Source organism: Heterodontus francisci, chromosome 3, assembly GCF_036365525.1.
Source record: "Heterodontus francisci isolate sHetFra1 chromosome 3, sHetFra1.hap1, whole genome shotgun sequence".
Taxonomy (NCBI): Eukaryota; Metazoa; Chordata; class Chondrichthyes; order Heterodontiformes; family Heterodontidae; genus Heterodontus; species Heterodontus francisci.
In genome coordinates this window covers 101,267,472-101,293,194 of record NC_090373.1, presented here as the reverse complement: position 1 = coordinate 101,293,194, position 25,723 = coordinate 101,267,472, and the positions used below count along the sequence as shown (strand labels likewise).

At 41.1% G+C, this 25,723-nt stretch overlaps 1 protein-coding gene across 1 annotated transcript; it reads right to left on the bottom strand.

The window, feature by feature from the left end:
• Positions 1-3,996: 3,996 nt before the first annotated feature.
• si:dkey-126h10.1 (vesicular inhibitory amino acid transporter) lies at positions 3,997-25,418 on the bottom strand. The gene is made up of 2 exons (XM_068028564.1): positions 25,161-25,418; positions 3,997-5,148 (listed from the first exon to the last, which is right to left on the bottom strand). The coding sequence occupies exons 1-2, from the start codon at positions 25,416-25,418 to the stop codon at positions 3,997-3,999; spliced, it is 1,410 nt and encodes a 469-aa protein (XP_067884665.1).
• Positions 25,419-25,723: the final 305 nt, after the last annotated feature.

Below are 25,723 nucleotides of genomic sequence, written 5' to 3'. Positions count from 1 at the left end.
CTCGCCATCCTTTGAACGAACTGCTTCCGACAAGATCCCAGTGACCACTGCATGTAACTAGTGACACCCGTCTATGGGTACCTGGATGCCAGACCAATTATCCATTTGGAACAATCCATACCTTATCCTTTTTCTTCAAGAATTAATAAGTATTTGGTCAAAGTACTTTTTTTTTGTAAAGTTAATCTCTGCAGAGAAAGCTTTTTTTTAAACTGGTGTGTGTGCGTTGGGCTATTTAGAAGGGAATATGTTTATACTTCCATATTTCAACCTGTGTGTTAATAAGCTTTACATCGTTATTGAATGAGTCTTATTTTATAATTTAATAATTTTGTTGTTTATTAAAGAAACCTGGTTGGCGGAGTTTTATTCTGAAACTAAAATAAAGTATATAATTGGCTGTATCGGTAACGGGGTAAAACATTTAAATATATGTTGTGACCCGTGGGGAAATGGAATTAGAAAAAGACAGTGTTCTCCATCCTCGGTCATAACAAAACTTTTAGTTCCAAGTTGGAAAGCTGAAAGGGCCTTGTAATGAATGAACTGGAGTATGAATCCACAGGACTAATTCAGTGGAAAGACTTTGTGCCATTAAGGAAAGGTTTGGTGTGAGGTTCCACTCCCACACCCCTCACCCCAACTGGGCGAGTTTTAGTCTGGGCCTTTCTCACCCTTGCTGAGCACAAAGCCAGGTCTGCCCTTTGCCGCCTTCCCCATCCACTTGGCAAACTTTCATCCCCCAAACAAGATTTCCCCCCAACTAGTACAAAACGAGGGGGAAATTTCATCAAAAGTACCTGGTAAACAATAACTGGAAGACAGTGAGCTCAAGTGGTCAGTGATTGTGTTCGATGCTGAAACCCTAAAGGATCAGTGAAGTCTCCAGCATCTGATTGAAACGAGCGACAAAGAAAACCCCCTACTCTTTTTTACCACACCTGCCCCTCAGACCTAGAAACCCTTCTGAGAAGGAATCTTGGATGTCTTCACTTGAATGAGCAATAAGTTGTAGCTTCTATTCAAACCCTTCACTGGCTCAAATTCCTATTTGTTCACTGCTGGCTGCATCTCCCCTACCAACCCCCTTCCTCTCCATTGCTACCCACCTACAGATTACCAATTTCTTTCTCCATAAACCATCTCCCCACAAAACAGGTGCAATTCCACCCACCCTTTTACAGATATCCCCTGACTTTCTGATCAATCGCACCCCAACCCCACTGGTTTTCCCACACCCTTCTCACCAAACTGCACCCCACCTGTTCCCTTCTCCTCCCTCCTGTTCCATCTCCCCTTCTTCCTTACTCATCCCTATTTTCCCTTCACCTCCTGTCCCCTCGTCTTCCATTCTCTTCCTATTACTTTTTTCCTTCTCCTGTTCCCATTCCTCCATTTGCTCTCCCCACCTCTCCCACCCTCTCCTGATCCCTTCCCTCCTCCTTCTCCTTCCCCCTCTGTCCTCACTTTCCTATCCACTCTCTACTCCCTTTCCTCCCTGCCCATTATCCTTATCCTTATCCCCTCTCTGTTTACCCTCCCACCTCATTCCTCCTTCCTTTCCCTTTTTTACTTAATTCCCTCTACCTTCCTCTTTTCCCTACTCTCTCCCCCTTCCCTCCACACTGTCCCATCGACTCCACCAACTTCTTTCTCCTCCCATGGCTCCTATTCCATCTCATCCTTCTTCTTCTATTTGATTTTTCTCCCTCGCTTCCTTTTCCTCCTTCTCCTCCTCCTCATTCATCCATATTATCCCTACCCTCTAACCCTGATTGACCTGATAAATTCAAATTAGCCATGGAAGATTAATTAGCAATCCAAACTTTGGAATCAACAATGCACTGTGCCTGCAAAGGCTTGCTTCTAATACCATATACACAAAATATACATTGGGTTCTTCTTGTATCTACTATTGTTAGATAGCTATTCATAGAAAATATACTGAACATAGCATAATGGCAGAAGTTTAATGTTTGTAACAAAACAAACTACCAAGATTTTAATGAACATATATTCTGCACATATATGTTTGTGCTTTATTACATCACTATAAAATAGTAACATGGTTTTGTCTAAATTCCTGCTCCCAAACATCTAAGTTTGAGTTTTGGAATAATTTAAACATATAAATAATAATAGCAGATAAATTTTCATCTTCAACGGCCAGGCTGTATGCTAGCAGAATGAATTGCCTGCCTGTTGTACCACCCACTCAATTTTCATTCCGTTAAGGATGGATAACGGACAGGTTCTATAACGGGTGGGCAACCTGCTCTGCCAGATTTGCTCCCAAGCAATGAAGATGAAAATATACCCACATGATCTAAATGTATCATAACAAAGAATTATACAAATGTAAGTACCTACTTTTAATGCCAATCTATAACTAGCTCACAAATAACTTTCAATATTATTCAGAATTTCTTATCTTAACTATTATGATGATGCAAGATTTTCACAAAAGTAACATACTGATGTGTTTAACAGTACTCTAAAACAGCAAGACTTTATAGTATGTGGCACCTCTCACTTACTTGCTTGTGGTCCCAACTAAGCTGCTAGGTTAGGGGCTGAGCAAGTGAGAGGTGCTTAACAGCAGAGAGGATCGAACAGTTTCAGGAATGGCAGGTCAAAAGCAAATATGAAGCACAGAAAACAGTATATATAATCAATATAAGCTTTTGCTTCCAATTACTTGTGGTGCAGATGCAGCTTTTAGGAAATTACAAGTAGGATTCAAATCGTGCTTTGTAAGAAATGTTTGGGATTCCAGCCAGTTATGCAGGACAACTTCACCATAACTGGAGAATGCTCACTGATAGAAAATGATAGACTAATGAGAATTAGCTTCTTACGCTCTCCACATCTCAAGTAATGTAAGAGAACAAAGACTGATTTATCTGTATTCATTACCATTAAATCAAAGAATTACTTCAATTCAATGAACATTACATTACACTGCATTTCACAGAGACTACATTGAGAATTTACTATTCAACAACAGAATATTTACTAACCCTTTGCGTGCTGAGTATTATTTAAAACTTGAAAATATTTTATTCCTATTATGTAGTATGTTTAAATATTATTTCCTGTAAGTACATGGGACAGCTGTTTTTTTGAGGAGAAAATGGGAGGAGCGGGAAAGGTATGGTATTCAAAAGAGGCGATCTAACAAATCAAATCAATTTGAGCAGTTTTGGTTAATTTTTGGAAAAGAATAATTTAGTTTGAGGTTGGTAAGTAAAAGGGCATCCTTTCAACTGTAGGGATGTAACTGAACTATAGGGGAAAATGTAACTCCCTCAAACTGGCAGAAACGAGATCCTGCAGCTGTCTTAATGCCGCCCTTTCTTTGTGCTTCTTTGAGTGGTTGAGGCACCTGCCTGCCTCATATCTATATGCAAATCGGACTCCTATCATGATGCAATTTTAACTGCCTGATGAATGGAATGGATACTCTGCTCGTAAAAATTGACATACACCCAGCAGAGGCCCAGTCAGGTGTAGGGTCAGGAAGAGCAGAAGTACTCCTCTAGGCCCCACAAAAGAAAATTTGGCCGCTGCCACCTGTGAATGCCTCCCATCCCACCCATAAAACATTCCCACACTCCCCATCAATGCCGCCACCCCCACCGCAACTTGTATGAATGCAGCTCTCATGGCCTCTGGGCCAATCAATCTCTGGCCTAAAGTTGGCAAGCTCTCTCTGGGTGCTTGTTTAAGGCAGGCAACTGGCTGGCAAGGTGGTAATGAAGTCCAGTCATTAAAATGGACTTTACCTCCCCACTGCACCTTTCAGATATGTGGCCTGTGCATCCCACCCAGGAATTAAAATCTCCCTTATATATATGTTAATAAGAACAAGAAACTATGATAAGGACGTGACCCAGACCGAAGAAGAACAAGTAACACTAATTAAATGCCAGGTTTTGTATTTGTTTACAGAGAATAGATATGCAATTTCAGCAGTCAAAGGGTTGAGAGGCAAATTTAACTTCTTCTGAAAGCATCAACTAGTCCCCTCACTGAACAGAATATCCCAGAAAGACCACAAAGTGATCCTAGGAAGATAATGGAAATGTCCAGGAATCTTTCCAGATTACCTAATTTATACCAGAGCAGCCTCAAGTGAAAAAGTGAAGGAAGAAGAAAAGTCATAACAGCTCCTGTAACACTACCTGTTAACCCCATTAGAAGGGCAAAATGAGGCATAAAGATGGCCATTACGAGGGTTAATATCAATAAACAGCCTCGCAAAACAAGTGCCCAGACTGGAGCCTTCACATCCACTGAGCTTTGATTCAAAATACTGCTTTGTAAAACTTCAGCAGCTGCATAAAAGGGCAGTGGATAGGAAAGGAGAGCCTTGGCCACCAAGCACACATTCACCAACATCCGCAGGGTGATTGGCAGATTATCTGTGATTACTTCCTTCATTTCATTCCCCCAGGTTAAAAATGTGACAAGGACAAAGACTATTTTAAAGATACATGCAGACAAATGAGTCCAGGTCAACATGCACACAAAGTTACCCCTGTTTTTCATGCTGCCTTCCAGAGTTGGCAGGAAAATCTGTGAAGTGTAGCTGAAAATGATAACCCCAACAGAAACCAAAAACTTTTCAAAATCCACTGAAAACCTGACCTTTTTCCATGACCATTTCGGCACTTGTGTCAGACAATAGGTAATCACAATAAATGTCACCACAAGATGGACTACAGAACAAAGAAGACTCAGCTTCGATACAAGTCGAAGATTTTGTATGAAAAGACATGGGACCAACATAACAACTGCTATTACAAACCAGGTTTCCTCTGACATTTGCATATGTGGGAAACTGTGGAACATGAGATTCCCACTTACAACCAGATATAAAATACAGGTCATAATTAGTTCAACCACCTGGGCAAAATTAACAATTTTGCCTCCTAGTTTAGGGAATAGTTGCTTGCAGCAGGCATTGGCAATATCTTCATATGATGTCCTCACTCTGACATGCTGTCCTTCTTCATTTTCTTCATACAAGCAAGCAATGAGAATTTTGCCAGTATAGCAGCAGATAACAGCAGCTAACATGATGAGAAACAACCCAGTATATCCACTGTGCAGAACAGCGTATGGCAAACCCAGGACAAAAATACCCTGAAGAAAATAAAAAAAAAAGCTTTCAGGCAAAATTATCTGTTATAGGAAGGTAATAAGTAAAACCATGTGTTACTATTAACAATATATTCATTTATTGGCGACTATTACATGGAATGAAACAAAAAAGCAATGGACCAAATCTCTGAAAGCTAAGGTGTTTGCTAGTCTTTGCAATGTAAAAGAAATGAGCCTAGCTCTTATTGTTCATAATATTATTGTAAGAATGTCTCTCCCCTGTCCCCTTGACGTTCAATGGCATTACCATCGCTGAATCCCCCACTATCAACATCCTGGGGGGTTACCATTGACCAGAACCTGAACTGGACCAGCAACATAAATGCTGTGGCTACTAGAGCTGGTCAGAGGCTGGGAATTCTGTGGTGAGTAACTCACCTCCTGTCTCCCCAGAGCCTATCCACCATCTACAAGGCACAAGTCAGGAGTGTGATGGAATACTCTCCACTTGCCTGGATGTGTGTAGCTCCAATAACACTCAAGAAACTCAACACCATCCAGATCAAAGCAACCCACTTGATTGGCACCCTATCCACCACCTTCAGCATTCACTCCCTGCACCACTGACGCATAATGGCAGCAGTGTGTGCCATCTACAAGATCCACTGCAGCAACTTACCAAGGCTTCTTCGACAGCAAACGACTCCAAACCTGCAACCTTTACCACCTAGAAGGACAAGGCAGCAGATGCATGGGAACACCACCACCTGCAAGTTCCCCTCCAAGCCACACACCATCCTGACTTGGAACTATATCACTGTTCCTTCACTGTAGCTGGGTTAAAATCCTGGAATTCCCTTCCTAACAGCACTGTGGGTGTACCTACACCCCAAGGACTGCAGCGGTTCAAGAAGGAAGCTCACCACCACCTTCTCAAGGGCAATTAGGGATGGGCAACAAAAGCTGGCCTAGCCAACGATGCCCACATCCCACAAACAAATAAAAAAAAGCTGAAATATTGTGTGGCATTCCTTGATATGCTATTTGTATGGAGTGAATAACCTGTTTCTTTCAAATGGATTAACACTTCCATTAAAACAACAGCTAGGAATGTTGCACAAATACTGAGCATGCTTGTATACTAATATTGCAAACAGAAATTTCCAGGCTATTATTCTATTATATTTATTAGGAGACTGTAAATTTTTCTAAGAAATATTCAAATCCAATGAATTATACAAAATTTTAAATGAAAATGTTCCTTTGTCATTTTGCTTCAACTTATAAATAGTTGTTAATACTGTAATTCAAACCTAATGAGGACAGCCAAAGAAGATGTATGTTCAAGACTCATTCATTAACTTAACTTACACAGTGTTCTTGCATTCATCCTTTATTCATATGCCCACAAAGAAGCTGTGCATTAAATGCATGAAATATTAATAAATCACATCAGTGGTGAAAATAATTATTAAACTTCATACTAAAAGTCTTCCTTTTGAATCTGATATTGAGAAGTTGTTTACATTTCTCCGGATTATTGGAGACCTGAGTATTACTTCTACAATAGCTTTGTAAACCATCTGAAGTCACTGCAACAAAACCATGCACTAATCTTCGAGGTCTCAGTTAGAGGCAAAGACTGAAGAACCATAAAGGGGGAATTTTATGCTGAGGGTGGGGGTCTTGACATCGGGAGAAACCGACAACAAGATCCTCCTGTTGCATCTTTTCCAGAAGGCCTGCCGAATTCAGTGTCAATCAGGCACTTAACTGGAAAGCGGTGAGCCTTCCATAGGATTTAGGATCCCATCGCCATAAGTCCCGGCCTTGCTGAGCTGCCGGCCAATCAGAGGCTGGCAGCTGCAGCACCACGGCGGAGGCAGTGACTGCTGCTGTACCTGCAGTGACCCGACACTGAGGAGCAATGCTGGAACCAGGCTTAAGGTAGGTTGGGGTGGGAGGGGTCTCGCGGGGTGGGGGTCACTGGGCAGGGGTGAAGGGGTCAGCAGCAAGGGCAGGGTTTGGCCCTCAGCGGGCCCTTCCCTTCCCAATGCCGGGACCTTTGTTCAGGCACTAAATGCCTTTGAACGAGTGAACCCGCCCCGTCCCCAGAGCCGGGAAGCAGCGCATATGTGCCGTGCTTCCTGTGCAGCGACAGGGCCGCCTGCTGCAGGGCTAATTGTGGCTATGGCAGGAAGAGGCCCTTAATTGGGGTTAATTGCCCAGATAAGGGCCTCCGTTAGTGGCGGGTGGGAAGGCTGTTCACAGGCCTTTCCGCCCTGGAGTAAATTTTGGCGGTGGCTCACAGACTCACTGCAGCTCCCAGAGTCACTGCCCCACGCAGTGCCCGCCTCCAAAGCCGCTGTGGGGTGAGAGTATAAAATATCACCCGAAAGGAGGGACTTTCAAAGTGAAAATAAAACAAGGGTTCACAGATTCAAGACAAATGTAACAGAATTGCTGAGAATTGATGGCCGGAATTTTACTGGGCCATTTAGTGAGATTGGAGGCATGGGGGGGTGGAGGGGGGCGGTGTGCGGTAAAATGGTGTGAGAAGGTGAGGAGTGGTCTTCCCATTGTCTTCTGACTGCCATGCCATCTTGCCAGTGGTGGGGAAGGAGGCGAATGGCTCTCCTGTCCAGAGCGCAATTGAGCCACTTAAGTGGCCAACTATGGGCCTCTTCCTGCCTCCACTGGCATTTAACCAGCCTCTGCCACGCGAGGAGACCGCCAGGTAAATCTTGGTGGCCTCCTAGTGGGCTCCGGGAGGTGCCCTCCTATTTGGGCACTCTTTGGCCCACAGAGGAGCCCTCTGGCGGCAGTGGCCACGCCTAAGACGACACCGTCACCTGCCCCCATGGCAACAGCGTCACCTGCCCTCACTATGAACACTGTCCCCGGCATGTCCAGCCGCCACTTATTTGGTTGTGAGGACGCACGTCCATTCATGTGTGCTCTTCCTCAAAGTGCAGTCACAGCAGTGGCCACCACATTTGTGTTACCAATACCATGATTGGCTGGCAACTCTTGAGGGCGGGCACGGCAGCTGCTGCTGGCAAGATGCGGCCCTGTGTCCCGCTGACTGCCAAAGCTGGGTCACCCCCACCACTCCCTGCTTTGGGGCCCAGCTGCTAGCGCTAAATTCAGCTCTTTGTTTCTCTATACAATGTGAAAATAAATTGCAGAATCTATATTTAAAATGTTTTTTTGATAAAGTTTTGAATTTAAACTATTTCCAGGTGCTTGTTTTTTTTACTCCAGAGAGAGACAAAGATTCTTTCATTTAGACAGAAATTTAAAAAAAAATTGATGATAGAAAATGTATGTACTGACTACAACTATTTGAGGTAATTTCTCCAAATGATTTGAATGCAAGCTGGTCGATAGCTGTCAGAAGCTTTTTGAGTAAAATGTCATTGCTTCTGAGGGTCTAGTACAGAAGGAAAGACAAAATGGGTGATTACAGAACCAGCACTTTATTTTGTTTATACTTGAGAATTTGAAATTAATAATTGTTTACAGGAGGTTTTAATTAAGCAGCTGTACTAGATATTCCTTTATGCAGTGCAATGGATAAAATAAATACAAATTAAAAACACATGCTTCATCTTCCCTGGGGAGAAATCTTAGATTTCTTCTTTCACTGGAGGTTGGTGGCCCCCTATATCTTGCATTAGTGTTACCAACACCATGTGAGATCTGTTAGGAATATAAGATCTTTCATCTGTGTGCATTTCCAGCTGCCACTGTTCAGATGTTACACTACGGTGTCACAGCTAGAATTCTCCTACCAGTGTTCCAGCAGGGTGGAACTTCTGTCTTTCTCTCCAACACTCCTGGAACACCAACCCTGCTATGTATGATGGACTTCTGGGGGATTTCCACTGCCAAAAGGATAGTTCCTCACTGCCCACCTGAAAATCATGGCAGTGGCTCAGTAAGAAGCCAGAAGAGGCAACTTAAAAGGGCAAAGTACCCAAAAAATTGTAAGTGATGTCTCAATAAAGACCTTGGCCAAGACTGGAAGGTGTAGCAGATATGCACTGAAGTGGAGGCTGCTACAAGCCCCCATTCTTCCATGGGGAGGATCTCGGCTATAACTGAGATTTCCTGGGCCTACTGCCCACCTTCCCCATGTGACCCTGGGAAGTGGCAGTAACAAAGGAAGGTGGGACAGAAATCGCAATCAGACTGAACGTCCCATGCGGTAGTGAGGGAATGAATAATTGGTCGTGATTGTGGCAGGGGCCGGGCAGGAAATACAGGTGACACGGTGAGGAAGCAGTAGATCTTGCCACCTGAAATCGTCTTCATTTTCCACCACATTTTAGGCATGAATGTGGAGGAAACTCAAGGCCCATATTTGATGTGCTGCACTTTATTTATTGGCCTAAAAATAGCAACAAATGAGACCTAAAGAGTGATGAAACATGAATGCAAAATCACACAACACAAAACAACAAAAGTGGCTGCAAAACAACCAGTGAGAAATTACTAAGGACATGGGGAAACAAGCAATCCTGACTGACCAGTAAGGAGAATCTGTATTGAAAAAGGCATCACTTCAATCTCAAAAACTCTCACTAGCCAAGAAGTCTCTTTATAAATGTTGCACTGTCTGAATGACTTGCTGCTTTTTTTGATATGTCTTACCTTAACTATATCTCAGCAATGTAAGGTCAGGAAATGATCCCACCACTTATATAGATTACACTGTAGCTGAAAGAAAAACTTTTTTTCAACCCATGGGTGCTGAGAAAGAAGCTGCAAGTTGCTAAGGAACAAACATGCAGCAATGATACAGACATTTTGTATTTCTTCTGGATTCAGACACAGGTCTATATATTTTGAGATGTGAGGCAATACTTACAATCATTGTTCTTGCAGGCCAGGATTAACATTATGATTGGCAAAATAAATCAAAGGTTCTCTGTTAGCTTATTGTAAACTATTCCAAATCTGCCTTATCAATCATCATTTTAAACCATCTAGAGTGTCAAGAAAATGACAGTCCTATCCTTTTAGGTCTAATTGTAAATTTGTAACCTATCTTGACCAACTTTATTCCAAATAAATTGAACATTCCTGCAAAGTGGAAGCAAGAGCAAATATTCTACTGTCACTAATTTTTTTGATTTAGATTTTAAATCACTTAAATGATTCTGTCCTTGTATTTGTTGTATTAAATAAATAAATATGAGCAGCAATAGTGGCTTATTTTCATGCATAGTTTACCCATGTAAAAGTCAGGTTTGAGTGACTCATGAGGTTATTTCACCGGCAAAACTTATTGAAGTACCACTATTGGTGCCGTCTGTTGATATTTCTGTACATATCAGTCTCACCACATAAAAAGATTGTGTGAGCCAATTTGTGTATTTCTGTTACTTTTTAATTTTGCTACTCTCTGTTTAAGTCTCCCTGAATGATATCCTCTCAGACCTTTGCTACTCTCAAATTGCATCTATTAGTTAATAGCTTTGCAATAGCCTACTTTGCTGACTTGTTCTCCAATTTTCCCACTTCCCGAGGGAAGTAACTCCCGCATGATATGGTCAAGATGGGCTACTCAACATGGAAAAGATTTTCTCTGTGCCATGTTCAGCAAATCATAAAAGAGTTTTTTGTATATATATATATATATATATATATATGTGTATTTATAAATTCTCCAACACAAGGAAATTAGAGGGGTATCTAGTTATGAGATAAGCTTGTAAATCAATTAGGTGAATTATAAAAGGCCAGAGTGGAGTGCTGCATGAGTGTAGGTAGAGGAAGAGCCAGTGTAGGCTAGCAGGAACTGATAGAGGAAGAACACATTAGGCTGGGGAGACAGGATGATAGCAGGTTGTGAAGTACCTCAGAATGAATTACTACATCTGAGTCTATTCTAAAATAACCCGAATATAGCAGACGTTTTTGGTCTTAATGTATTTTTTCATGTGCAGAGGAAGCTTAGATTAAAAGCATAGGCACAACCAATAGCACCATGATAGTAGGGAGGGTGAAGGCTTGCCACATGCATGCCCTTGCTTAAGGCTCATTGAAGCCAACCAGCATTCAATAAATTAGAACAAATTTCTGTGAATCAGTGGTTCTCAAATGTTTTTGGGCTAGACACTGCTAATATATTCTTAGCCTTTCACATTCCTCCAGGAAAATGGTAGTGGTAAATTTGCAAAAAAAATCTGTCATTCGCTACTTCTATTTCTCCCTTTCTCCTCTATGTTTTTCTGCTCTCTTTCTCTTTCTTCATTTCTGTTTCTCTTACCTTCCTGCTTTTTCCCTCTTTATCTTTCTTTCTACTTCCTCACTTCTGTTTGTCTTTCTTTTACTTCTGTCTGTCTCTTTTTTTGCACCTGCACTTCTATTTCTCTCATTCTCCTCCTTTAATTTTGTTACTTTCCTGGAAGCAGCAACTCAGGGTGAGGTCTGGTTTTATGGCCAGTGTCAGCCCACTGGTACCTTGCCCAAGTTGCTTGTGTTCATGTGAGCCTGGCTGGTGTGTATGAGCAGGCTATTTATTTGACTACAGCAGACAGTCATCAAGTTGAAGATCCAAGAAGGATCAATCCCCCTCCTATGTCGTGTTCTGACAGGGCCTACTGCATCACCAGCATGCTCTCCTTGCTGCTCCTGTTGCTGTTCCTCTTGCCCTTCTTTCTCTTCTACTGACAATTTGGTTCCGAGAATCATTCCCATTCCTCCTCTCCTCACTCAACCTTTCTGAAGGCAAAGAATAAATTCAGCCAGGAATTGACCAAAAGCCTCTGTATGATTAGCATATTGTGTTCAATATTGTTGTGCTCAGTCTGCTTAACTTGAAGTCCCTGGGAAAATGGCATTGGCAGCACCATTGACGGGGTGCTAAGTCTTTCCCTGCGATTTTTCGGGTCCTGCCATCCTGTTTCCACTGGGTGGGAGGCTTCAACATTCAACCCAGTGTTTCTATTGCACAGAAAGACTTGAAACCAAGCACAGTCCATTCAACTTTTGGCAAAGGATGACAGAAAGTATAAAGATCCTGCAATATTAAGGAACAAGTTATTGATGTGAAATGCATCAAAGTCTAACACAATAACAGTAGAAGTGTACTGTCTCAAACACATTTTGAAAATTATGAATATTGTTCTATAATGTCTCAGGAGAGTTCTGCACCTGAAAGAATTTTGATGAAGTAACCTCTAAGTTACCTAATTCGTCAGTGTAAAAGATACCTAGAATACCAATTTACTGTGAAACAAAAGCAACTCTTCAGTATGCACAGTTTTATAAAAGTTACAACAATTACTAATTTACATATTTTAAAAAGGTTTGTTAAAAATATTGCAGCTGTCAAAACTTTACACAAAGGTTAATTTGAATTGTTTATTTGGAATTCTGATTAATTTCTCAAGTAAATGCTGCAATTATATATCAAAAAGAAGATTGTTTTCTGTTGATTTGAAAGCTAGTATATTGGGCTATTATGGTCATCTTGTAAAAAGAACACATGATTCTTAATGAATGCTCTAGGCTATGAAATCAATTGCTGAATAAGGCTAACCAAATTCAACATCAATCTTATGCCACTACTCATAAATTGACAATGGCCATTTTTAATGCTATTCAGCCATTATAGTTTACCTCTTCTATATTTAAAAGATGTCCAGCAAGCTCATAATCATTTCCTCTTTTCTTTCTGTTTAACATAGAGGCGCAGATGTAATTTACTATATTCAAGTTTTCATTATTTAAAAGAGTAGTAAATTCTACTGAATTGCCCTATATAAAAGAAAGTATTTTTACTGATGTTCCTTTTGTCACATTGGACCAGATTCTCTAGCAATGGCGAGATTGGTGAATGTAAATCGAGCCATCTATGTTCGATATATTCCTTTGTATTTTCCAGCATTTGGGGTTATAATATGCTCTAGTGAGTGTTGTATGATTGCCTTTAGAAGTGATATCCCTGTAAGATCTTAGTATGCTCATGAGCTAAGTACCAGGATGTAGTCATGTGACTCAAAGCCAGAGTCACTCTGCAACTCTAACACCCAGAGTAAGGTTCTGTAAATAGTTAGCTCTGTACTGTACATAATAGCTCAGCTGTTTGAGATCTTCAACCAACTGGATTCTACACATCTCATTTATGTTGCATCAGATAACATAAAGAACTCATTACAGTGAGCATGGCGTCGAAACAGAAGCAGTGCGCCCGTTTTTTTCCCCAGCATTCTACAAAAACATACACTGGCTGGCATTTTAATTTTTAAAATCATCTTCCAATGCAAATTCCAAATACGGCACTCATACAAAGTTCTACTTCACCAGGCTGATCTCTTCTTGGTGGAACCAGTCAGCCTGCTACCATTTAGAACTCATCATGAGTTTGAGCACAGAGGCTCCACAGATGTACTGAGCCTGTCCTCTAGCCTCAGACTGACCCATTATTATCTGACTTAAAAAAAAATATTGATTAGCTATAAAACACGCTACAATAATAGTAGAAGTGTGGTGTCTCAAACACATTTTGAAAATTATGAATATTGTTCTGTAATATCTCAGGAGAGATCTGCACCTGCAAGAATTTTGATGAAGAATCCTGTAAGTTACCTAATTTGTCAGTGTAAAAGATACCGAACATACAAGCCACCTGCGCCATTAATTTTAACTCTAAGTACAGTGACATGAATAATGCTGAGAATCCATTGTTTTCAGTGGGGGGAGTTGGGCAGAGCTATGAAAATTAGTTGTTATCTTTTTTTGATGTTGGCTAACAGCAAAGTGGCGCAAAAATCTCTGGAAAATATGGAGCACCATAATTGATAAAGTAAGTCACTTAATCCATTATTTCTTCTTTCTTTTGCACTGTTTAGGGATCTCAGTGACATAGATATGCCAATATTACACAGAATTACACAGAATAGACAGCACAGAAACAGGCCATTTGGCCCAATCAGTCCATGCCTGCCCATTTTTCTCCACCTGAGCCTCCTCCCGTCCTTCATCATCTAACACTATCAACATAACCATTTATTCTCTTCTCCCTTATATGCTTATCTAGCTTACCCTTAAACACATCTATACTATTTGCCTCAGTCATTCCCGGTGGCAGTGAGTTCCAAATTCTCACCACTCTTTGAATAAAGAAGTTTCTTCTGAATTTACGATTTGATTTCTTGGTGACTGTCTTATATTGATATCCTACAGTTTTGCTCTTTCTCACAAGTGGAAACACACTCTCTGTATATACTCTATCAAAACCCTTCATAATTTTAAAGACCTCTATTCAGTCACTCCTCAGTTTTTCAAGAGAAAAGAGACCCAGCCTGTTCATCCTTTCCTGATAGATTTAAACTCATAGTTCTGGTACGATCATTGTAAATTTTTATTGCATGCACTTGGGGGATGCCATATCCTTTTTATAATAATATAACAGTATTCCAAGTATGGTCTTACCAAGGTGTGATACAAATCTTGCAGAACTTCTCTATTTTTCAATCCTATCCCTCTAGAAATAAACCCTAGTGTTTAGTTTGTTTTTTATGGCCTTATTAATCCATATCGGTATTTTTAATGATTTATGCATTTGTACTCCCAGATCCCTTTGCCCCTCTACTCCATTTGATTCCTATTTTGCAATTACAAAATTACCTCCTTATTTTTCTTACCAAAATGTACTACCTCTCACTTACCTATGTTGAAATGCATTTGGCGATTATATGCCCATTCTGCAAGTTTATTACTGTCTTCTTAGAAATTGTTGCAGTCCTCTGCATTATTGACTCCCCTCTCAATTTGGCAGTATCAGCATATTTAGAAATGTTTGATTCCAAAGTCTAAATTGTTGATATAAATTGTAAACAACAATGATCCCAGCAGTGACCTTTGTTGAGCACCACTTCCCTCCTTCTGCCACTCTGAATAGTTACCCTTTACCCCTGCTCTCTGCTTTCTGCCTTGCACTCAGGTAGCTATTTGATGGAACTGTATTTTGTTTCTCTTCTGATTAAAAACAGTGTGCCTTTAAAAACTATGAGGCACAGTGTGCTGGCTGCACCTGCTCCTAGGCCACAGCAGGAGAGGTCACATGGTGTACTATAACAATTTGAGTGTAAAAACTGGCTGAAACCAGTTTTTTGAGAAACTCACCAGTGAAGCGTGCTACTGAAGAAAAGAGCTGCTTATTTCTCTCAGCAAAAATTTTACAAGGAGCTATAGGCCTAATTAATTGCCTAAGGAGGAAAAAATCCTTTGAAGAGACCATTTGTATTGCTGAAGTAAAGTTTTGACTAAGAGACTTTTGGTTTTAAAAATTCAAGTTGACCTATTGCTGTGCTCGTCGTTGAAAGAACTGTTTGATGCCTGATGCAGCCGAAGTGTTTTGAATGACTATCTACTAAGAGACTGTTTCATCAAATCTGGTTGAAGACTTCGAGTGGCATTTAATTATTTTTGCATTGGATACCTCACCCATCAGGAACGTAACCCACAAAAACTAACAACTCAGTTATTCATTTCTTCTTAAGAAACAGCTAATTTTTAAAACATAATTTTTTTAAAGAAATCAGTTAACCATAATTTTTGAGTATATGTGTGTGAATGGGGGAGTTAGTTTAAAATAAGAAATTATAAAGTCTTTAGACATAGATTTATCTTAATAGTGTTTAAGATTTAGTTTTAATAAATAGTTAATTTGTTGTTGTCTAAAGATACCTGGTTAGGTCTGTTTTATTCTGTGGGTAACTAGAGTTTTTAATTTGGCTGTTTTCCAGTTGGGTGGGAAAAATGTAATAATATGCTGCGACCTGTGGAGTGATGGGACTGAATTGACAGTGCATTGCTTCCGCCTCAGTCGTAACACTATGCATTCCGCCACTTGTCCCCTGGTTCCTCATGCACTGACCTTATTCATTAGTCTATTTTGTGGTGCCTTATTGAAGGCCTTTTGGAAATCAAGATATATTACATCTACTACATGACCTTTGTCTACTGTCATGATCCTGTTTTTTTTCAGGAAATATGCAGTGTGTCTTTAAGACAGCAAAAGATCAGCACTGCTTTAAGGCAGCCTCAGAAGTTACAAGTGAAAGTGCTTGGCTGCCCCGGATACAGCCATTCAGAGACCAAGGACAGGACATACAATGTTGCGACTGACTTTTGAAAAACTGGCTTTTGCAGAGACACTTGAGAGACAGACACAGACACAGCTGGGCCAGAATGAACTGAAGAAGAGATCTCTGTCAATTCAATCTGAGGAAGCGAATTTAAACAGATTATTGTTATCCCTCAAAATTTTAACAGTTAAGCCAGATTGATTCTTTTGAAAGTGGTTGCGAGTTGTTGATCTGCTGTGATAATCACTGGAAGGAAGAGGAGTTTGAAGATTCGGATGTTATACTGGATTCCCGAATTTCTCATTGGACCCTGGAAGATTACGAGTGGACTTTGAATCAGAGGACTGTTTTGTCAGGAAATGTAAATCTGAAAGGACTTTATTATTATTCCTATTTTATAAACGTTGTTTTATCTCAGTAGTGTTTAAGATTTTAGTTTTTTTCTAATAAACAGTTAATTTGTTGATATCTAAAGATACCTGGTTCAGTTCTCCTCATATGGGGGTTAATAGATTATTCAACTTGGCTGTGGCTTTCTTTGATTTGGGAAAGCTTAAAGTTATGTTATGCGATCTGTGGAGTGACAGGACTGAATTGACAGTGGGTTGCTCCCACCACAATCAGAATCATATATTTTGATTGGGGGCTTTGTCCTGAGTGGCTGTGTCATAACACTACTCTCTCTGTTACCTCTTTAAAAAAAATTCAATGAGGTTGATCAAGCAAAGCTTTCCCTTTTGAAATGCATGGTGACTATTCATTTTTTTGGTTTCTAGACTTTTTTCAATTTCTCCTTTAGAAGAGGTTATACTATCTTCCCTACCACTGAGGTTAAGCTGACTGGTCTACAGTTCATTGGACATGTTCTATTTCCCTTCCTAAATAGGGTGCCGCAAGTCTCTAGGAAAATTTTGGCCCTTATTTCATATATTATTACTGCGCATGAAAGCAGCCATGGAGCAAGCATTTTATATAAATTCCTCTTGAAGTGACATCACAACAGTTCATTCCACACTGAGCACAATTACTGGTTAACACCTTGTTATTTATCAAGAACATCTTGTAGCAAAACTGGAGTCAATGGGAATCAGAGGAAAACTCTCTGCTGGTTGGAGTCATACCTAGCACAAAGGAAGATGGTTGTGGTTGTTGGAGGTCAATCATCTCAATCCCAGGACATTACTGCAGGAGTTCCTCAGGGTAGTGTCCTCGGCCAACCACCTTAGCTGCTTCATCAATGACCTTCCCTCTATCATAAGGTCAGAAATAGGAATGTTTGCTTCTGATCGCACAATGCTCAGCACCATTTGCGACTCTTCAGATACAGAAGCAGCCATGCCCATATGCAGCAAGACCTGGACAACATCCAGGCTTGGTCTGATAAGTGGCAAGTAACATCACGCCGCACAAATGCCAGACAATGACCATCTCAAACAAGAGAGAATCTAATCATTTCCCCTTGACGTTCAATGGCATTACCATCGCTGAATGCTGGAACTCCTGTCCTAACAGCACTGTGGGTGTACCTACCCCACATGGACTGCAGTGGTTTAAGAAGGCAGCTCACCACCACCTTCTCAAGGGCAATTAGGGATGGACAATAAATGGTGGCTTAGCCAAGGACGCCCACATCCCCAAACGAATTTTTTTTTAAAATCAGGTCTAACCTGCTGAACATGCAGCATTTAGGTGATCAGAACACTGATCAAACAGGTTGAAGTCCTAATCACTAATAATTGACATGACAACAAGAAAGTGATATTTAATTTAACAGCCTTTATTACTGATCATCTCATACTATAAAAGTTTTTTTTAATCCTATAACAATCTTCTCAGTTACAAACAATAATTGGTAGAAACAATAATTCAAAGATAAATTAACAATGTTTGAACAGTCTGAAAAAGTAACTGCAGGATCCTCATCATTGACAAATTTAAAGCTTTAAAAAGGGATGCTTTTATTTAAGATCCAACCTAAATGTTGTAAGCGAGTAAGTATCCAAATCATATGCCTTTTCCTTTTCAACCGGAAGTCTCTTTTAGAATTAGCAGCAGTGTGATTAAACAGAAAACTCAGAGTAATGAATGCTGAATCAAAATTTCATGTTCAAATCACAGCCTTGATTGGTATTAATGCTTACATTACTGGATTTTATATTGGAACCCTGACAGTAGGACAAACTGTCAGCTGTAATGTTAATCTATGGAAGTTGTAGGAACAATTTCTTAAGAATTGTTTTAAATGTGTCCTCAGAATGGAATCAGTAATCACACTGAATGCTGGGAAAAGACTAATGCTAATTAAAACACAAAAGCTTATACAAACAAAACATTCCTTATCAGGTTAGAAAACAAGCTATCAAGATCACATGACCATAGATGGCTTGTTAAGAGGGACATAAAAATGCACTGTCTTAGATGGACTTGTGTGCGCAAAAACCTGAGAAACTAAGGAGTGAACAAGTGACCTGGCAGGTCCAGGTGCCGGTGCTTCATTGATGTGAGGATCACCAGGGATAATAACATGACTGTGAGGTGATTGACGCTAGAAGGGCTGAACTCTTCTAACACATGTCACTCAAATCAGACTATAGAATTGGAGAGATTTCTTAGCAAATTAAGGATATGTTGGCAAGATGTAGCTTGGTTGGTGGTGAGAAGGGCCCTCCCCATTCAGATCCTTCATGCACGCCCGAAGTCTCGTCCCCTCCGCACAATGCCCCCACGGTGGCTGTGGTGGGGAAGAGACAGTTGCCCACCTCCTCCTGGAATGTGTCTTTGCAAAGCAGGTGTGGAAACAGATGCAGTGGTTTTTGTCGAGGTTCATCCCAAGCAGCTCCATAACACAGGAGTCTGTGCTCTACGGGCTGTTCCCAGGGACACACACCGAGACAAACATCAACTGCTGCTGGAGGACTATCAATTCGGTGAAAGACGCCCTTTGGTCTGCCCGAAACCTGCTGGTCTTCCAGCGCAAAGAGTTGTCCACCACCGAATGTTGCAGACTGGCACATTCCAAGGTCCAGGACTACGTGCTGAGGGACGCACTAAAGCTTGGGGCAGCTGCTGCAAAGGCTCAATGGGGAAAGACCACAGTGTAAGGTCCCCCCACCAAGCTGAACTGAGGGGCTGGATCCATGGGAAACCCCTTGAACTGTATCGGAAAAATTTTCATTTGCTATAAGATGTAAAAATGTTAATGGCATGACAAATGAAATGGAAGGGTTGTGAGGCAACTCATGATTGTAATGAAGCAAACGGACCGCCTTTGCACTGTTTGTATTTTTGACTTGGTGCTGTTTGAAACTGTTTGGCAATGTATTTTTCACAGATTTTTATGAATAAAGTATATTTTGGAAATAAAAAAAAATTAAGGATATGTTGGGTTGTGTTTTTGACATTAAAACTCAGTCCTCAGTTCTTAGTTCAATTCGAGTCCTTTTAATAGTTCTTGCAGTAATCTTTGTCTAATACATGTAGCCAAGGTGCCTCTATAAAATCAGAAAATGTATTTCCAATAGGGAGAAAGATTAGAGAGGTTAAGATCCCAGTCAGATATAGGCAAATAAAAGTGTATTACTGAGATGCTCAAGTTTCCCTGAGATCAGGTGAGTTAAGATTTAAGCCAGCTCGTTAAAATACAGCTATCCAGGATATATCCAGGAGCAGAGGATCCAGGAGGAATGGATAGCACCTCTACAAATGGAGGTTCATTTCTGTGATATCTGAGAAGGCTAGCACCAACCCTCCTGAGCAACCAGTTCATCCACGCGAGCTCACCAGAATAAGGTTAGTTAAATTTCTGGAAATTCTGTTAATTATAAGAATCTATTCAATAGTCTGGTTCAAGGTGGGGGGAATGGGGAGAAATTTGTTCACTTAATGATATCGTAGTATCCATGGAGAATGCTATGCAAGCTGTGCAGGACTTTCTCCCCCTTGCTCTCTAATTCTGCTAACTTCTCAGTTATCTAAGGAGTCTAATCCTAAACTAACCCCATCAATTTGTATCACACTCAGACACTGATTTCAATTGTAAATTTATAATCAGAAAGTAGTTATTCTGAATTATTGTGTTATAATTGAACTGGTTGATGGAAGATAGTTTTACGAGCCAAATTTACATAATTCATTCCTAGGCATAAACTGGGTGGTAAACCTCAGATGTTTCCTTGACAGGTTAAGGTGAAGAGTTAAAGATTTGTCTGGTATATTTGGTGAATATTCTTGTCAGTTTATTAATCCCAATATTCTTACAAAGTGGATTCTGCTATTTTAAGAAACAGATATTAAGAAGTCAACAGTCCAGCTTTTCCTGATCTTCGGACCTACAGCCTGCAAAGTTCAGCTGGGTAGCACCCGTATTTTGTGCGCTAGGGGTGCTATTTTAAATCCAAAGTGGCATCCGTGCCGTGCACGCACATTTCTGGTGCGGGCCGTGCCAGAAACCATTTTTGGTAGGTTGTTAATGTAGGTGCTGGGAGTGTGTGCAGGAAGTATGCAGAGTAGTCATGACGTCAGTCAGCGTGTAATGCTGATTTGACTCTAGTGGTGCCATTTTCGACCTCTGTGCTCCAGCTAAAGTCCTTTCTTAATCTCGCACAGCCAAACATGTGTTCAGCAGCAGAAAGGACCCCACCCCCAAACCCAACCCACTCTATTTAAAGGGATTATCAACCACTTTCAGATTAAGTTGCTGTGAGGGTGAGGTGAAGCTATGAATGTAAGGTATAAGTTGTAATTGATGGAGATTTTTGGTAGGTGAGTGATGGAAGTATGGAGCTTTGCACAAACTGTGAGATAGTAGTACAGTTGGTGGGATATGACATTTGAAGATACATTCACTGATCTTGACTACTTGTGTGAGGTTGTTGAACTTCTTGCAGCACTGGATCAAGGTCCTCAGGGCTACACTGCTGGCAGTGACCACAATGGCTATTTGCTCTTACTGTGAGTGTGTCTGGAGGGCCCCCGGTCCCCTGTCTATACAGAACCTCTCTCCTCCTGTCCACTTCGTGCAGCAAGGGCTCCAGTGCTGTTCCAGAGAACCTCGAAGCCTGCTCTCTGCCCTGTTGCACCATAGGCACTATTCTAGTAAGTCAGTCTTCCCCTGCCACTTCCAGCACCTGCTGCAGCCAAAATGCACCTTCCCTTTAAAAGGTGCAGGCTGGGTTTAGGAAGTGCAGGCTAGCTTGAACTCGTGCTAGCCTTTCACAATTTTGCACCCACCTGCTCAGGCATGCAACCACTCAACAGCACATTTAGTGCTGGCAGCATGCTGCAATCTTGTAGATGAGTAGGCATCATGAAGTTTGTGTGCTGCTTGCATCAGAAACAATGGCCCTGTTTAATTGCATATCACGATCCCCATGCCTGTTTTGGGTTTTTCACAGCCAATGAATCATAGACCTGGAAAGCTACTGACTGAAACATCAGGGTGAAAAATATACACTATGATATGTTGATATTTCTATTTATTTTCTATGACATGTAATTTTAATTCATCATTGATCTTTCATAATCAATTTGATTGACTGAGGTCTTGTTTCATTTTTGCTATGCAAGCAAAGAAAAAGAAATATGTGCTTGGAACATAATTTTTCTTCAGAATTTCTTTGGAAAGAGCCTAAAATTTCTCCTATCGTCAGTCTCACTGATTGATATGTCAAAATGATACTTTTCATATGTAGTTGAGTAGCCTGCCAGTCTCTGTCATATACTGACAAAAAGGAAATGCTATTTGAGAGTTCCTACTTATTAACTGATAGTTTCTTCAATTTCAGTTTTAAGCATTTAAAGTAATGGTTCTACGAAAATGTGCTCAAAATAGCATGCTAATTGCATTAGAAATTTTCCCCTATTTGACTGGGACAAGTTGAGATTTTATTCATCCCAATCAACCATTTATAGTTAATGTCTGGAAATTGCTGCCAACATAAAACATTGCACTGAAGGCAGTTGATGGAAGGGGACAAGGTGTCAGGAGTATGGTGCAGCACTCACAACCCCAACAAAATTGCTGCAAGATAAAAATCATATGAGAATGCTTACGCACTCAAATAATCAGATAGGCCAATTAAGAGGCCAGATTGATTTGTTCACATTTTCCAGGTTTTTGCCACAACTGGGGTTCCATTCATGGCTCCTGTACACTGGAATTGACACAGAAGGAACAGTCAGTGCAGGGATGGTTTGTCTGTGAAATCAACTGCCATGTATATGGGCTGAAATTTACTGGCCCCAGGGTGACATGATTGGAGGCAGAGGGACTGGTAAACATTGAGTGGGGTGGGGAGGGAAACGTGTTAGAACGGGATCCCGACATGTTCCTGCCACTGGTCAATATTTCTGGAGGCGGCTGGGTGGTGGGGTCGGGAGTGCGCATCGTGGCAGTGGGCCCTCGGCAACATCATCTGAAAACATGTCATGCTCCACATGTATGATGACATCTAATTCGACATTACCACCACTTCTCTTGCTTTCTCCACTGCCTCTCATGCTGCTTGTCTGATACCCTGTAGTGGATGAACAGAAATTTTTTCCAAACAAATGCTGGGAAGATTGAAACCATTGTCATTTGGGCCCCGTGTCACAGTCTGTTCACTAGTCCCTGACATCAACCCTCTCCCTTGCCACTGCCTGAGGCTAAACCAGATTGTTCACAAGCTCAACTGTCATATTTGACACTGAGATGAGCCTCCCACTAAAGGCCTGCTTAGGTCGGGAAAAAGAACCCGACTGATCCACAGTAGACCTGAGCCCGACCTGGCCCGAATCCCTCCAATTTCGCCTTGAGCCCGACCCGACCTGAGCCCGACCCCACTCGACCCGACCCGACCATCCCTTTACTTACTTTCCAACTCGGAACCTCCAGGAAGTTGCAGCGCATGCGTGATGACCTCACAGTGATGTCACTCGCTCACTGCGCAGTCTCAGTTCTGTCCCGGACCCCCAGCTCAGGTAAGTCTTTTATTTTTAATACTTACCGGCATAGCACTTACCATGTGTGTCCGGCCCAACCTGACCTGAGCACGACCTGGACTTGGCCTGACGCAACCCGAGCCCGAAAGCTGGACTTGGAAGAGGGGCCTGACCTGACTTGAACCTGACACATGTCTTTACCTCCCACCCCATATCTTCTCCATCACCAAGACCTCCTACTTCCACATCCATAACAATGCCTGTCTCTGCCTCTGCCTCAGCACATATGCTGCTGAAACCCTCATCCATTCCTTTGTGACTGCTAAACTTGATGATTCGAATGCTCTCCTGGTCAGCTCTCCTACCTTGTACCCTCTGAAAATTTGTGCTGGTCCAAAACTCTGTTGCCCGTATCCTAACTCAAATCAAATGCCATTCACCTATCATCCCAGCCCTTGCTGACCTACATTGGTAAAGGGATGTATCTGTCTTTCACCCTGATTTCTTCTAGAATGGTTTGCAGATCCTGGCCAATTAGGGTGGCTTTTCAAAGTAACTAAGTTATACAGCATTTTATTTACCTCATGTCATCCCAAAGCACTTCATGGGCAATGACGTACTCTTGAAGTGTAATCATGTTGTAATATAGTGAAACATAGCAGTTAATTTACACACCGCAAGATCCTATAAACAGCAATGATATAAATGACCAGATAATCTACTTTAGTGATACTGGTTGAGCTGCTCACTTCTCACAGAAGTCAGCCATTCAGACCCTCATGTATATTCCATCATTCAATTAGATGGAATAACTGTTGTGTACCTCAACTTCATTAATCCACCTTGTTCCAGTTCCCTTGATACCATAATCTAACAAAAATATTATCAATCTCAGTCTTGAAAATTTCAATTGACCCAGCACCCACTGCCTACTGGGGGAGCAAGATCCAGATTTCCACAACCCTTTGAAGGAAAAAAGTGCTTCTTGATTTCACTCCTAAATTACCAAGGCATAATTTTCAAATTATGCCCTCTTATTTTGGATTTGCCATCAGATGAAATAGCTTTTATGTAAGTACCCTATTGAATCCCTTTATTAATTCACATATCTCAATTAGAACACCCATCACTCTTCTAAACAGAAGGGGATACAAGCCACATTTATGCAACCTGCTCTCATAATTTAACCCTTTAAGCCCTGGTATCATTCTGCTGAATTTGTGCTCTGTTTTGCCATCAACTGGCTCAACGTATGGAGTTAAAATCGCCCTGTTTTGTGGACCATAGACTGATAAGGGCAGGGTGAATAAACTCCTTGAAAAATATATTCTAGAAACAGTTCGCCATCCAACACTCACACTTTTGTTGGTAACTGCATTTCTGAAACTCTCCGGCTGAGGTACCTGTTGAAGAAATACTGACCAAAATATATAATATATTTAAGATATTTATATATAAGATAATATATTTTGAAATAAGAACGGAAAATATTGCAGGTCGGTCCGAGATAGAAATGAAGAATGTCCCAGAAATGTGGGTTGAGCAGCGGAATTGAACCTGGTTCCATCCAAACCTCACCCGTCATTCTCTTCTTTTATAACGGCTTTCTGGCAGTTCCTGTTTTGCTTTTCAATTCCACTTATTCTTATTTGCTGGACTGCAGAATTGTTGAATCTACAGGATTAATTGTACTAAATGACATTATAATACAAAATATACACAATTGTGAGGCAGACTGCTTCGCCTCCAGATAATGCGTGAGTTCTCAGTCCCAAGCATTGTGTTTGACCAGTTTATTAGTTACTTTCAGGATGACTTTAGAATTGCCCATTGACCTCCAAAACTGGAGACAATTCTCTGCGACAATCTTGATAATTCTCGCACCTGCTTTTCTTTTCAAACATTTTATGTCATCTCACTTATGAATTTTAAATGAAATTGTTCAGTATTTTCAAGGTGTACTGTTGAAAAAAGCGACTGTGCACGCATGTTTAATGAATATACATTAATAGGCAGAGTGGAACTTGCCTGGATCGCGTTGGTAACATTCCAACCGGCTTCCCATGTGGTGATGTGAGGAGTGTGGCGGGGGCCAGTTTGTAGTTGGGCAGTTTCCGAGCGCTGTGCCCAATTCTCAGCTTCACTCGGGGGCTCCCGTTCTAGTTCTTTCTCCTGATCCGTATTCAGTTCCTCCCGCTTTGCAAAGCTTACGTTTTCTTCGTCCACTTGAAATCCATAACGGTGCTTTTTGAGCAAGTTAATTATCACGCGTTGGAAGTTGATCATAATCTTGGTTTATTCTCTTTTGAAATGAGATGTAACGAAATACTAATATTGGTTCTATCTGAGGAGCAGAACCTTCAAAGGTGTTTAATGGTCACCTCCTCCAAAAAAGCAGTACAAATACATATAAAAGATAAACAATGAGAACTTACTCTTGATTTTTAGTTACATAAATTGCAAAATAAAACCGACTCTGTCCGATTTAGTCCTCAATTTCTAGAACCATCAAGAGAAGTAAGCTCCAGTGAAGGAAAACTAAACAATCTCTATCTACCACTGGACTCCTCAAGAATCTGTGGATCATACAC

Excerpts from the sequence above, each read along its gene's own strand:
- si:dkey-126h10.1 (XM_068028564.1), bottom strand. The coding sequence starts at position 25,418 with ATGATCAACTTCCAACGCGTGATAATTAACTTGCTCAAAAAGCACCGT. Across the intron at positions 5,149-25,160 it reads ATGTTACCAACGCGATCCAG|GGTATTTTTGTCCTGGGTTT; the intron begins GCAAGTTCCACT and ends TATTTTCTTCAG.